Source organism: Anolis sagrei, chromosome 10, assembly GCF_037176765.1.
Source record: "Anolis sagrei isolate rAnoSag1 chromosome 10, rAnoSag1.mat, whole genome shotgun sequence".
In the NCBI taxonomy this organism is placed as follows: domain Eukaryota; kingdom Metazoa; phylum Chordata; class Lepidosauria; order Squamata; family Dactyloidae; genus Anolis; species Anolis sagrei.
The window spans coordinates 3,116,188-3,132,162 of NC_090030.1; the positions used below are offsets into that span (position 1 = coordinate 3,116,188).

A 15,975-nucleotide genomic window follows, 5' to 3' on the forward strand; every position below is an offset into this window, starting at 1 on the left:
CCTATCTATCTATCTATCTATCTATCTATCTATCTATCCATCCATCCATCCATCCATCCATCCATCCATCCATCCATCGTATTCATCTCTCTACTAGCCCTATCTCCCATCTGTCTATTTATTTATCTGTCTGTCTATCTATCCATCAATCATATTCATTTCTCTACCAGCCCTATCTCCCATCCATCCATCCATCCATCCATCATATTCATCTCTCTACCAGCCCGATCTCCCATTTCTCTATCTATCTATCTATCTATCTATCTATCTATCTACCTACCTACCTACCTACCTATCCATCCATCCATCATATTCATCTCTCTATCAGCCCTATCTCACATCTCTCTCTCTCTCTCTATCATCATCTCTCTATCTACCATCTATCTATCTATCTATCTATCTATCTATCTATCTATCTATCTATCTATGTCATCTCTCTACCAGCCTATCTCCTGTCTGTCTGTCTGTCTGTCTGTCTGTCTGTCTACCTATCTATCTATCTCTTGCTACCTCTAGAAAAGAAAGCAAAGGATGGCTGCCAGAAAACATCTCTCTCTCTCTCTCTCTCTTTCTCTCTCTCCCTCTCTCTCTCTCTATATATATATATATCTCAAGGGCAGATGGAAAAGAGTAGCCTTGATGGGAGAGTGTGTAGCCTGGAAGGAGTGCTTGTCTGCAGACTTTCCCCAGGAATTCTCATAACCAGAATAATAATATTGCAGGTACACACCACGGCTGTAATTCAATCCTTTCTCTGCCACATTGTGCAGGCACTTTGCAATTCCCTCTTTCTGTTCCCCTTTTCAGAGGCAATTTATAAAGTAAAGGGGGAGGTCTGTGTACTTTGGGGAGGATCCAGCCTCCTCTTTGCAATTAGAAGGAAAAAAGCAAGCCAAGAGAAGGAATCCTCCCACTTCCTCTCCCCAAAATCTCAGTGGGTGAGAGCAACGAAAGAGAGGAAATCAATGCACCGGAGCTGCATAATCACTCCAGAAATGGCTTACTCGGTTGAAAGGTTTATAACGGAAGGAGCAATTGCCAATCGCAAGGCTAAAGCAATTGCCATTATTGAGTAGGTCCCTACTTCCCCCTATTTTATGGCGCAGAGACCCTATTTCTTGTTATGCATATAATAATAATAATAATAATAATAATAATAATCTCTGCAAGGAAGCAGATGAAACAATAGATCACTCGGGGCGGTTTACATGAAGCCAAGCCCAGCGATACATTACAGCAAAATAAAATATAAACAACAACCAAAAGTAACATCACAATAAAATAAATAAGCCATTCAAGTAAAATAAACAGTGCAAAAGAACATAATGGAAAATCAAACACAGTGGGCAGGCCAAATGCATGGCCTAATGATAAAACTCTGGATGAGATAGCAATAAAAATATTTGTGGGGATATAAATCGGCCTCCAAATAAATGTGTTTTCCGGCTGGTACGAAATTTCTGAAGATGCCATTATTAGTCACAGAAGCAGTCGAAACATCAGGAGAGAATGCTGCTGGAACATAGCCCTATAGCCCTAAAAACTCACAGCAACCCAGTATTTCCATTGAGCATGCCCAGTTCCCAGCAGACCTCACAACATTGGAGGAGGCCTGCCATAGATGTGGGTGAAACGTCAGGAGAGAATGCTGCTGGAACATAGCCATATAGCCTTAAAAATTCACAGCAACCCAGTATTTCCACTGAGCATGCCCAGTTCCCAGCAGACCTCACAACATTGGAGGAGGCCTGCCATAGATGTGGGTGAAACGTCAGGAGAGAATGCTGCTGGAACATAGCCATATAGCCTTAAAAATTCACAGCAACCCAGTATTTCCACTGAGCATGCCCAGTTTCCAGCAGACCTCACAACATTGGAGGATGCCTGCCATAGATGTGGGTGAAATGTCAGGAGAGAATGCTGCCGGAACATAGCCCTAAAAACTCACAGCAGCCCAGTATTTCTACTGAGCATGCCCAGTTTCCAACAGACCTCCCAACATTTGAGGATGCCTGCCATAGATGTGGGTGAAACGTCAGGAGAGAATGCTGCTGGAACATAGCCCTATAGCCTTAAAAATTCACAGCAACCCAGAATTTCCACTGAGCATGCCCAGTTTCCAGCAGACCTCACAACATTGGAGGATGCCTGCCATAGGTGTGGGTGAAACGTCAGGAGAGAATGCTGCTGGAACATAGCCCTATAGCCTTAAAAATTCACAGCAACCCAGAATTTCCACTGAGCATGCCCAGTTTCCAGCAGACCTCACAACATTGGAGGATGCCTGCCATAGATGTGGGTGAAACGTCAGGAGAGAATGCTGCTGGAACATAGCCCTATAGCCTTAAAAATTCACAGCAACCCAGAATTTCCACTGAGCATGCCCAGTTTCCAGCAGACCTCACAACATTGGAGGATGCCTGCCATAGATGTGGGTGAAACGTCAGGAGAGAATGCTGCTGGAACATAGCCCTATAGCCTTAAAAATTCACAGCAACCCAGAATTTCCACTGAGCATGCCCAGTTTCCAGCAGACCTCACAACATTGGAGGATGCCTGCCATAGATGTGGGTGAAACGTCAGGAGAGAATGCTGCGGGAACATAGCAATATAGCCCTAAAAACTCACAGCTACCCAGTATTTCCACTGAGCATGCCTAGTTTCCAGCAGACCTCATAACATTTGAGGATGCCTGCCATAGATGTGGGTGAAACGTCAGGAGAGAATGCTGCTGGAACATAGCCCTATAGCCTTAAAAATTCACAGCAACCCAGAATTTCCACTGAGCATGCCTAGTTTCCAACAGGCCTCACAACATTTGAGGGTGCCTGCCATAGATGTGGGTGAAACGTCAGGAGAGAATGCTGCGGGAACATAGCAATATAGCCCAAAAAGCTCACAGCAACCCAGTATTTCCACTGAGGATACCTATTTTCAAACAGACCTCACAACATTTGAGGGTGCCTGCCATAGATGTGGGTGAAACGTCAGGAGAGAATGCTGCAGGAACATAGCCATACTGCCCAAAAAGCTCACAGTAACCCAGTATTTCCACTGAGCATACCTATTTTCAAACAGACCTCACAACATTTGAGGATGCCTGCCATAGATGTGGGTGAAACGTCAGGAGAGAATGCTGCAGGAACATAGCCATACCGCCCAAAAAGCTCACAGCAACCCAGTATTTCCACTGAGCATACCTATTTTCAAACAGACCTCACAACATTTGAGGATGCCTGCCATAGATGTGGGTGAAACGTCAGGAGAGAATGCTGCAGGAACATAGCCATACCGCCCAAAAAGCTCACAGCAACCCAGTATTTCCACTGAGCATACCTATTTTCAAACAGACCTCACAACATTTGAGGATGCCTGCCATAGATGTGGGTGAAACTTCAGGAGAGAATGCTGCTGGAACATAGCCCTATAGCCCTAAAAACTCACAGCAACCCAATGATTCCAGCTATGAAAGCCTTCAGCAACACTATCAGGGAATCCTTTGAGACTGAGGCTGGATCTACACTTCCATACAATGTAGTGTCTTATATAAATCTACATTGACAAATAATCCAATTCAAAGCAAATAATCTGGATTCAGAAAATTGGATTATGTGGCTGTGTAGATGCAGGAACATGATGATGAGAAACCGAAATCTTTGGATGCTGCTGTACAAACTGATTTTGTCTCAGTTTGCAAACAGCAGGGCACGTTTGATTGTAGTTACAGATCTAAACACTTATTTATTATTATTTATTTATTACTTGCACTTATTAACCGCCGCTCTCAGCCCTAGGGCGATTCGTGGCGGTGTACAAAAACATAGAAAAGACAATTTACAGTAGGTCAAGACAGCACAACAACATTCTACTTATACTAAAAATCCGCTTCGTCTTATCACGGGGTCATAATCAATCTCATAGTCGTAGTCCATTCCGGTCATCATTTCCAATAGCATAAGACTCAATTGAAGGCCATCTCGAAAAGCCATGTTTTCAGGCCCTTACGAAAGGCCATGAGGGAGGGCGCCTGTCTAACTTCAGCAGGGAGGGAGTTCCACAGCCGGGGGGCCACCACCGAGAAGGCCCGCTCTCTCGTCCCCGCCAGGCGTGCCTGTGAGGCAGGCGGGACCGAGAGAAGGGCCTCCCCAGATGATCTCAAGGTCCTCGTGGGCTCGTAGGCCGAGATGCGGTCTGCAAGGTATTTTGGGCCGGAACCGTTTAGGGCTTTGTAGGATAACACCAGCACCTTAAATTGGGCCCGGTAGCAAATCGGCAGCCAGTGGAGCTGGGACAACAAGGGCGTTGTATGCTCCCTGCGTCCTGCTCCTGTTAACAACATGGCTGCCGCGCGCTGGACTATTTGTAAATAAGGAAGTAAACAATGAGCTCCCTCGTAGATCACCTTTGTTTTCCTTAGGAGAGGAGAGGCTTTTAACAGGGGAGCCAATCAACTGGCATTATTTTTGGATGAACCAAAGGCAATCCTAGAGTTGGAAGAGACCTCCTGGGCCATCATCCAGTCCAACCCCATTCTGCCAAGAAGCAGGAATATTGCATTCAAAGCACCCCTGACAGATGGCCATCCAGCCTCTGCTTAAAAGCTTCCAAAGAAGGAGCCTCCACCACACTCCGGGGCAGAGAGTTCTACTGCTGAACGGCTCTCACAGTCAGGAAGTTCTTCCTCATGTTCAGATGGAATCTCCTCTCTTGTAGTTTGAAACCATTGTTCCATTGCGTCCTAGTCTCCAAGGAAGCAGAGAACAAGCTTGCTCCCTCCTCCTCCCTGTGGCTTCCTCTCACATATTTATACATGGCTATCAAATCTCCTCTCATCCTTCTCTTCCTCAGGCTAAACATGCCCAGCTCCTTAAGCCGCTCCTCATAGGGCTTGTTCTCCAGACCCTTGATCATTTTAGTCGCCCTCCTCTGGACACATTCCAGCTGGTCAATCTCTCTCTTGAATTGTGCTGCCCAGAATTGGACACAATATTCCAGGTGTGGTCTAACCAAAGCGGAATAGAGCATGGGGAGCATGACTTCCCTCGATCTAGACACTAGGCTCCTCTTGATGCAGGCCAAAATCCCATTGGCTTTTTTTGCCGCCACATCACATTGTTGGCTCATGTTTAACTTGTTGACCACGAGGACTCCAAGATCTTTTTCACACGTACTGCTCTCGAGCCAGGCATTGTCCCCCATTCTGTATCTTTGCATTTCGTTTTTCCTGCCAAAGTGGAGTATCTTTATTAAAATATATCTCCCTTCCATGTTTAAAAATAATGATATTGGACATTGTGGTTCTTGAATGCTCCAAGTGCATCATCATCTGTGCCATTATCACAATAATCTTTGCAACAAAGACAGGCTAATGTCGTTATTCCCATTTGCAAATGAAAGAGACGGGAAGCAACGGATTCAGAATCAAGCAGAGCAGCCATTCGTTTGGGACTTACGTTCATCGTTCCGTTTATTTCCGCCACGGACTCGTCGTCTGTCGGGAACTGGTAGATCTGGACTCCGTTGCTGACCAGCTCGCTTGTGATCTTGATTTTGAATTTCGTGAGTTCGCTCTTAGAAATGGCGTCCGATTTGGCAATGATGGGGATGATATTTACCTGCAGGAAAACCAAGAAACGGCACGAGAGAGAAGAGTGGGATGCTCAGTGGAACTGGTTTCATGAAACTAGCTGAGTCACAATGTTTACTTCAAGGTGAACTCCTTCAGTGTTGGAAATAGCAACCTTCTACAACCCTCCCGTACTAGTTATTTGCTATGGATATGGTTCAGATTGCTTACTATATTGTATACTAGCCATCCCCTGCCATGCATTGCTGTGGCCCAGTCTATGCATATGCATTTTGTGTGTGTGTGTATTTGTGTATATGTGTATTTGCATATATGTGTGTGTGTGGTTTTGCAGATGTGTTGTAATGTAATTTTTGTTTTTTGGCTTTCTTAAGTCTCTTCTGCTGTGTTTTCCAGGGTTTTTTATCAGTGATGGTCACTTGTTGGCCTGATAGGTGTATTGCGTCCAAATTTGGTGTCCATTTGTCCAGTGGTTTTTGAGTTATGTTAGTCCCACAAACAAACATTACTTTTTAATTTATATAGATGTGAGTATTGATATGCAACTTTTCCTTAACTCTATGTTTTCCTGAGGTTGTGGGAGGGGCTGCAGACCATGTGACCAGATCTGGGACTATTCAGATCTCAGACTCCATTTAGAAATTATGTAGAAACAGAATGCTTTACAGAAGAGTCTCTATTAAGCTGTGGGCTGTTAAGAGACTCCATTAGACCCTCAGACCAGAGAGATGCTTTAGACTTTGGACTGTTGGTGATAAGAAAGATACCTTGTGTTATCATGTGACCAGATCTGGGACTATTCAGATCTCAGACTCCATTTTAGAAGTTATGTAGAAACAGAATGCTTTAGAGAAGAGACTGTATTCGACTGTGGGCTGTTAAGAGACTCCATTAGACCCTCAGACCAGAGAGATGCTTTAGACTTTGGACTGTTGGTGATAAGAAAGATACCTTGTGTTATCATGTGACCAGATCTGGGACTATGCAGATCTCAGACTCCATTTTAGAAGTTATGTAGAAACAGTATGCTTTAGAGAAGAGACTCTATTCGACTGTGGGCTGTTAAGAGACTCCATTAGATTCTCAGACCAGAGAGATGCTTTAGACTTTGGACTGTTGGTTGTAAGAAAGATACCTTGTGTTATCATGTGACCAGAGCTGGGACTATTCAGATCTCAGACTCCATTTAGAAATTATGTAGAAACAGAATGCTTTACAGAAGAGTCTCTATTAAGCTGTGGGCTGTTAAGAGACTCAATTAGACCCTCAGACCAGAGAGATGCTTTAGACTTTGGACTGTTGGTGATAAGAAAGATACCTTGTGTTATCATGTGACCAGATCTGGGACTATTCAGATCTCAGACTCCATTTTAGAAGTTATGTAGAAACAGAATGCTTTAGAGAAGAGACTCTATTCGACTGTGGGCTGTTAAGAGACTCCATTAGACCCTCAGACCAGAGAGATGCTTTAGACTTTGGACTGTTGGTGATAAGAAAGATGCCCTGTGTTATCATGTGACCAGATCTGGGACTATTCAGATCTCAGACTCCATTTTAGAAGTTATGTAGAAACAGAATGCTTTAGAGAAGAGTCTCTATTAGACTATGGGCTGTTAAGAGACTCCATTAGACTCTCAGACCACATCTTCACTATAGCATGACTTCAGACAGACTACTTGGGACCTCAGATCATACACATGCTTGCTGTTTTGCTGGAAGACATGTTCTGGCTGTATGGCACAGAGAATTATCTCAAACATACCTGAAACTGGACTGAAAAGCATATGCTGAATACCCGAAGGCTGTGAGTAAACCAAATATGTTATTTCCATCAAGGTCTACTTCATTTTTGTCTCTTGAGTGCAAAGCACAAAACAACTTGCTTTATGGGAGTGTGTGTGTGCATGTGTGTGTACACACACACACACACACACATGCATACTGGGCACTGGAAAACACTTCTAAAGCTCTGCTGTTTTTATGCACTGGCAAAATCTCTGTTTCCCTAAGAGATCAGAAATAACAGGTTATTCAGTCTAACAACCGAAACCACTGCCTTGCATAATTACATCTGGTGGTAAAGAGAAGACAAGAGAAGATTGTACTCTAAAGGGTTTTGGGCTCTTCTCTGAAAGGTCATGTTTTTCTAAATATTTATGATCTCCATAAGGTGTTTTTCCAAAAGGTTATGAGTAAACCAAATACGTTATTTCCATCAAAGTATACTTCATTTTTGTCTCTTGAATACATGACACAAAACAAGTTCTTGTATGGGTGTGTGTGTGTGTGTGTGTGTGGATGGGCACTGGAAAACACTCCTAAAGCTATGCTGTTTTATGCACTGAGAAAGTCTCTGTTTTTCTGACAGATCAGAGATAACAGGTTATTCAGTCTAACAACCGAAACTATTGCCTTGCATAATTATATCTGGTTGTTTACCACAAAGGAAGATTGTACTCTAAAGGGTTTTGGGCTCTTCTCAGAAAGGTCATGCTTTTCTAAATATTTATGATCTCCAAAAGGTGTTTTTCCAAAAGGTTATGAATGCCATTTCCCAAAAACACCAAAGACTTGAACCCAGAACCTTTTTCTTGCAAAGCACGTCTTCTTCCGTCACATCCCAGGATAAAGACATCACACAGCAGGCGAGAGCAGGCGGAGAACACGCCGTCTTCTTCGCACAAGCGAGTGGCGAGAACCAAGAATAGTAACCAAGCAACACTTCCTCGCAGGAGGATCGCACCAACTCCTACCTTGCTGTCAAGCTTCTTCATGGTGACCAAATCCAGGGATTTCAGAGAGTGGCCCGTGGGGGCGATGAAGTACAGGCAGGCGTGGATCCGGGAGTCGTGGTAGTTATGCAAGACCCGCTTGATCTTCAGCTCCTCCTGCAAGTAGGACTCGAACTGGGCGTCAATGAACTCCACGATGGGCTTGTAGCTGCAGAGAAAGCAGAGGGGTGAGTGGAGTGTCACAACACACTTGGATCATATTGGGATGTTTTCAATTGCACACTAATGCTTTTATGTCAAGCTAATTCAAATACACACATATATACGCGTGCACACACACCCCAGTGGTGCAGTGGGTTATTATTATTATTTACAGAATTTATATACCATCTTTCTCGCCTCTGGGGGAACTCAAAGCGGTTAAATCTCTGAGCTGTTGAATTTGCTAACCAAAAGGTCGCAGGTTCAAATCCGGGGAGCGGGATGAGCTCCCGCTGTTAGCCCCAGCTTCTGCCAACTTAGTGCTTCAAAAGCATGGAAATGTGAATAGATCATTAGGTACTGCTCCAGTGGAAAGATAAGGATGCTCCATGCAGCCATGTCGGCCTCATGACCTTGGAGGTGTCTACGGATAACGCCAACTCTTTGGCTTAGAAACAGAGATGAGCACCAGAGTCCCAGAGTCAGACACAACTGGACTTTCTCTTTACCATATATATATATATATATATATATATATATATATATATATAATAGAATCATAGAGTTGGAAGAGACCTCATGGGCCATCCAGTCCAACCCCATTCTGCCAAGAAGCAGGAATATTGCATTTAAATCACCCTTGACAGATGGCCATCCAGCCTCTGAGGAAGAACTTCCTGACTCTGAGAGCTGTTCAGCAGTGGAACTCTCTCTCTGCCCCGAAGTGTGGTGGAAGCTCCATCTTTGGAGGTTTTGAAACAGAGGCTGGATGGGGGTGCTCTGAATGCAATTTTCCTCCTTCTTGACAGAATCAAAGAGTTGGAAGAGACCTCATGGGCCATCCAGTCCAACCCCATTCTGCCAAGAAGCAGGAATATTGCATTGAAATCACTCCTGACAAATGGCCATCCAGCCTCTGCTTAAAAGCTTCCAAAGAAGGAGCCTCCACCACACTCCGGGGCAGAGAGTTCCACTGCTGAACAGCTCTCACAGTCAGGAAGTTCTTCCTCATGTTCAGAAGGAATCTCCTCTCTTGTAGTTTGAAGCCATTGTTCTGCGTCCTAGTCTCCAAGGAAGCAGAAAACAAGCTTGCTCCCTCCTCCCTGTGGCTTCCTCTCACATATTTATACACGGCCCTCATCATGCCTCCTCTCAGCCTTCTCTTCTTCAGGCTAAACATGCCCAGCTCCTTAAGCCGCTCCTCATAGGGCTTGTTCTCCAGACCCTTGATCATTTGAGTCGCCCTCCTCTGGACACATTCCAGCTTGTCAATATCTCTCTTGAATTGTGGTGCCCAGAATTGGACACAATATTCCAGGTAAAGTGGTCTAACCAAAGCAGAATAGAGGAGTAGCATTACTTCCTTAGATCTAGACACTATGCTCCTATTGATGCAGGCCAAAATCCCATTGGCTTTTTTTGCCGCCACATCACATATATATATCTCCTAGCCATCCCCTGACACTCATTGTCATGGCCCAGTCTGTGTATATGTTTTTGTGTTTGTGTGTGTATGTGGTTTTGCGCATGTGTTGCAATGGTTTTTTTTTAATGGCTTTTTAAGTCCCTTCTGTCAGAGTATTGAAGCTTTGCCAGCAGAAGGATTGCTAGATCAGCAGACACTGTTTTCAAAAATCAGGACTCTGCAAGCTTTTAGTTACAACAGAAAACTAAGTTTACTAAGTACATCTACACACGTCTATTCACAGCAAGCAACAGACAGGAACTACTAGGCACAAAACAACAGTCTCTGAACATCTGCTTATCTGACTTCTGGCTGAGACCAGATCCTCCCTCTTCTTCCCAGCCAGAGAACACGTTATCTCATTTCTGTCAAAGTTACATTTTCACTGCCTCTCACAGTATTTCTAATACACAATTGAGCAGAATAGAATCCATCTTGAAATACATCTTAATCCATCTTGAATTACATAGAAACACGTTGAAAAACACACATGCATAACTCAATAATCCTGACATCTTCCGCTATGATTTTCAGTGTTTTTATGAGCGATGGTCACTTGTTGGCCTGATACGTGTATTGTGTCCAAATTTGGTGTCAATTTGTCCAGTGGTTTTTGAGTTATGTTAAGCCCACAAATGAACATTACATATCTATTAGGGCTGGGCGGTTTTGTTTCGTTAATTCGTAATTCGCTAAAAATTCGTTATTTTTTTTGTTAACGAAGCGATAACGAACCATTCTGGAGCAACTTAAAAACGAAACGAATTTTTCAATTCGTTTCGTAAATGCTTCGTATTTCGTTATGTATTCGTTTTGTTATTGGTTTGAGGTCGTTTTGTTATTATTTCCGCATGTCTGGGGCAAGTTTTATAGTTGTTTTTTGTTTAATTAGTGAAAAAAAATTATAATATCACACCAACAGTCAACAACAGAGGGAGAGGGAAGCTTCAGAAGTTTTTTTAGCGTATTGCGCGATCGCGGCCGCCATTAACGAATCGATTCGTTATTGTTTCGTTATTGTTTTGTAATTTTTTTTTTACCATTTATGAAATTTCGTAAATATCGAAATTTTTTTAAGGAAAATTTCGGAATTCTTTTAAATATCGAAATGCAAAAAAACCCAAAAAACGAATTGATTTTAGAAACAAATTTTTCCGTTGTTACCCAGGCCTAATATCTATATCTACACACAAACACACATACATGTCTGTGTGTGTATGTGGAGTTGGATTCTTAAAATGTCCCTGTTTCGACTTACAAACACATTCAACTTAAGAACAAACCTACAGAACCAATCTTGTTCATAACTTGGGGACAGCCTGCATTTCCCTTAGATGCAAATAACATGCAATATTTCCATATTTGCATCTCATTAACAACAGCTGTCGACCAAAACCATCGAAAGAGCCAATATTTCCATTTCTGGAGAGCGTGAGGTGTCTCTTCCTATGAGCAAAACGACTGCGGTCCAGCAAGAACGGCATAAGACATTTTATGGCTGGAAGCAAACCAGGCGGTGCACCCTTCTGTGTCATCCCATGTAGAAGGTGATGAGGTTCTCAACTGAGCATCGGTGTAATCAGTAACAGGATACAATCTTCCATCCACAGGCTGCCTCAAGGAGTACAGCGCAGTCTAAAAACACACCAGCACAGCTCTTCCCTCTATGAACTAGGAGGACAACCCAAGATCTTCCCACGCTATGCATGATCTGCCTCACTAAAGATAGAGCCAAGAACTTCAGGAAAGGAGATTCCACCTGAACATGAGGAAGAACTTCCTGACTGTGAGAGCCGTTCAGCAGTGGAACTCTCTGCCCCGGAGTGTGGTGGAGGCTCCTTCTTTGGAAGCTTTGAAACAGAGGCTGGATGGCCATCTCTCAGGGGTGATTTGAATGCAATATTCCTGTTTCTTGGCAGAATGGGGTTGGACTGGGTGGCCCATGAGGTCTCTCCCAACTCTAGGATTCTCTGACTATGATTTACACATGCCTAATCATTATTATTCTGGAGTTGACCTCATTGGAGCAGTAGTTTGCCTTCCTAGAAAGGCAGCATTTTCCATCTACTTCAATGTATTGTTATGATCAAGGAGACCGAAATCGCCGCTTACCTGTCCTCCTTGTTGATCTGGTCCCCGAAGCCCATGGTGCTCACGATGGTCAGTTTCAGGTGGACGTTGCTTTCGTGGAGGTCGTAAGTGCTGGACTTCAGCTGGACGCCCGGCTGAGCGTGGGACGCCGGCTCGCCCTCGAATTTGGTGTTGAAAAGCGTGTCCATCAACGTTGACTTCCCGAGCCCGGTTTCCCCTTTTGCAAGGAAGAGAAAGAAGGAAACACACAACGTATTAGACAAAACGTCCTCTGGATTTCTTATACTGTCACTCCCATCGCTCCTGTCCATTGGCCTGAATGGCTGGCGTTAAAGAAAGTAGTAATTCAAAACAATTTTGGGCACCAAATATATCCGATCTTCTGCAAATAAGTTCATGAAGTGAAAACCTAATAGTTAAGAACAGCAGGAGGACATTGTTATTTACTTTTTGTTACGTTAAGTGCAATGTATTTTATGCTAACAATATACTTTTTTAAAATACCAATGATATTCAATATTGTTTTCATATTTGTAAATTTTCAATGGTGTTGTAATGCTTTTTATTGGTTTCATGAGTGGTATTATTATTATTATTATTATTATTATAGTATTATAATAACATTTATTAATAATTGCATTATAGTAATAATATTATAGTATTAATAAAATAATATTATAGTATTGTTAATACAAGGATACAGATGGCTCGTGAAAGTGGGTTCCAGATTCTAGGATACAGATGGCTCATGAAAGTGGGTTCTAGGTTCTACATCAGCTGGATATATAGAAAATCTGATTCAGATGCACATTATAATTAATAATGTTATTATAGTAATAATATTATAGTATTAATATGATAATATTATATTACTATATAGTATTATTAATACAAGGATACAGATAGCTCATGAAAGTGGGTTCTAGGTTCTAGATCATCTGGATATATAGAAATCTGATTCAGATGCACATTATAACTAACAAGGTTATTGTAGAAAAAATATTGTAGTATTAATATAATATAATATAATTATAGTATTATTAATACAAGGAAAAAGATGGCTCATGAAAGTGGGTTCCAGGTTCTAGATCAGCTGGATATCTAGAAAATCTGATTCAGATGCACACTATAATTAATAATATTATTATAGTAATAATATTATAGTATTGATATAATATAATAATATTATAGTATCATTAATACAAGGATATAGATGGCTCGTGAAAGTGGGTTCCAGGTTCTTGATCAGCTGGACATCTAGAAAATCTGTTTCTGATGCACACTATAATCATATTATTATAGTAATAATATTATGGTGTTAATATAATATAATATTATAACAGTATTATTAATACAAGGATACAGATGGCTCGTGAAAGTGGGTTCCAGGTTCTAGATCAGCTGGATATCTAGAAAATCTGATTCAGATGCACACTATAATTAATAATAATATTGTAGTAATAACAGTATTAATATAATATAATGATATTATAGTATTATTAATAGAAGGATGGATGGCTCATGAAAGTGGGTTCCAGGTTCTAGATCTAGATTATTAATACAAAGATACAGATGGCTCATAAAAGTGGGTTCCAGGTTCTGGATCAGCTGGATATCTAGAAGATCTGATTCAGATGCACACTAATAAAGATATGCACATTTCTATATCGCCACTTCCACACCCAGCAGCTTAGGAACAGTAAATTTGGACACAAGAGAGGTTTTCGAGCATCACTTGCGCAAGCCATGCAACTGATGCGCTTGCAAAGCCAGAGGCTCCAACCCAGCGAAGCAGCATCAGCTCAGCGCAAGCGGATGTGTCTTTCGGAGCACATTAAAGCACTGACACACATTTCCTGCATCACAGATCACAAAGGCAGTTAGTTGCCCTCCAGGGATGGGGGAAGGCGGCCATTGCAAAGCCTTCCCATTGGTGTCCATGCGCAAACACACACACACACACACATATCCAAATCCAAGCAACATTTCCTAGGGAGAGGGATCACTTTAGTTACTCGAAGCACCAAATGGAACAAAGCTATGGGAGAAATTGTTCTTTTTTCTCCTAGAAGGGAATTATTTGCATGTTCTGCAAAAATATTCATCTCTGCGATCTCCTTGCAAGACGACGTATTTGTTGCGCATGTACTTTTGGAGGAACGTAAGCGCAATGTCGGGATTTATTCAGAAATTTGAATCTAAATACATTTTACGTGCCATCACTCCAAGCAGCCTGATTACACCATGTAACATTATTATCAATAACAACACTATGTAACACAAATAATAACCTCAATATTACAATAATATTAAATATTATTTATATTATTATTATATCTATACATTATTATTGTTATGATCATAACCTCACTAGTACAACAATAATACATTAAATATGATGTTATTTATGTCGTTATTATATTATATTTATAGGCAAAGGTAAAAGTTTTCCCCTGACATTAAATCCAGTTGTGTCCAACTCTGGGACACCTCCAAGGTCATGTGGCCAGCATGACTGCATGGAGTGCCGTTACCTTCCCACCCGAGTGGTACTGACTGATCTACTCACATTTGCATGTTTTCAAACTGCTAGGTTGGCAGAAGCTGGAGCTAACAGCGGGAGCTCACCCTGCTCCCCAGATTCGAACCTGCGACATTTCAGTTAGCAAGTTCGGCAGCTCAGCAGTTTAACCCACTGCACCACTGAGGGTTTGTATGTATATATACTCACTTTTGCATGTTTTCGAACTACTAGGTTGACAGAAGCTGGAGCTGGCAGCAGGAGCTCACGCTGCTCACAAGACTATGTAACACTATCTTTGTTCCTGGGTTATAAACGTCATTTCTTAATTAATATACATTTGCCATTTATGAAGGAGTCAGAATCAGACAGTTGAAAATATGGGAGTTGTAGCCAATGATTTGCAAATCTCTCCATAGCTCTGATTCAGTTTGAAAGTGGGGGATTCTGGGATTTATAGTTCCAAGAATAGTCCTGTTTAAAAACTCTTGATCTGGACTATAGATCGTCTCACAAATGCTCAAACACTCACAATGAATTTCTGAAGACTTAGGAAGGTACAAACATAAATAGAGGAGGGTTGGCAGTACTGGTCTGCAGCAGGTACTGGCTTGTTCAGTAGACTCTCTTCTACAGTTCCATTTTGGTGGGAAGCCTTAGTATTGAATGGTTGTGTTGTTAAAGTGCGAAGTGAAAAGTAATGCCTCCACCTTCGTAACTCCTCAACAGATGGCAGTACTGGTCTGCGGCAGGTACTGGCTTGTTCAGTAGACACTCCTCTACAGTTCCATTTAGCGGGAAGCCTTAGCATTGAACGGTTGTGTTGTTAAAGTGCGAAGTATGGAATCCTGGACAGATGGTCGGTCAATGCGACTTAAGCAATGTGCAGGCATTGAATTCTTGGCTGCAGAAGGTGTCACCCCAAAGGAGATTATTCAGAGAATGCAAGCTGTTTATGATGATAGTGTTGATGTGCATACTGTGTGTCATTGGGCGAGTAAGTTTAAAGATGTTGAGGTGGGAACATTTGACTTGTATGACAAACAAAGAGTTGGACGTCCTGTGACAGCAACCACCGAGTTTCACAGATTGATTGACAGATTCATTCAGGACGATCGTCGTATCACTCAGAGAGAAATTTCAAGCATAACTGGCATTTTACAAGAACGTGTGGATCACGTTATTGTTTTGTTTGGCTATTGGAAAATCTGTGCATGATGGGTACACTGAGAGAATTGTGAGACGCTGGTTGTGGAAACAGAGTGTCGACTTCTTCTGTGACGGCTTCAGAAATCTTGTTCATCATTGGCAGAAATGTATCCCATTGTCTGGTGATTATGTTGATAGGTGAATAGTGGGAGTTAAAGAGCACATTCTA

At 42.2% G+C, this 15,975-nt stretch overlaps 1 protein-coding gene across 4 annotated transcripts in view; it reads right to left on the reverse strand.

Annotated features, from left to right (window-relative positions):
• Positions 1–15,975, reverse strand: part of SEPTIN6 (septin 6) — a 77,041-nt gene that overhangs the window by 26,241 nt on the left and 34,825 nt on the right. For all 4 annotated transcript variants that reach the window (XM_060756026.2, XM_060756024.2, XM_060756025.2 and 1 more), the window contains exons 3-5: positions 12,098–12,293; positions 8,341–8,527; positions 5,454–5,615 (exon numbers count right to left, since the gene is read on the reverse strand). In XM_060756026.2, the coding sequence (XP_060612009.1) occupies positions 5,454–5,615; positions 8,341–8,527; positions 12,098–12,293 (545 nt within the window). The remainder of the gene's footprint in view (positions 1–5,453; positions 5,616–8,340; positions 8,528–12,097; positions 12,294–15,975) is intronic.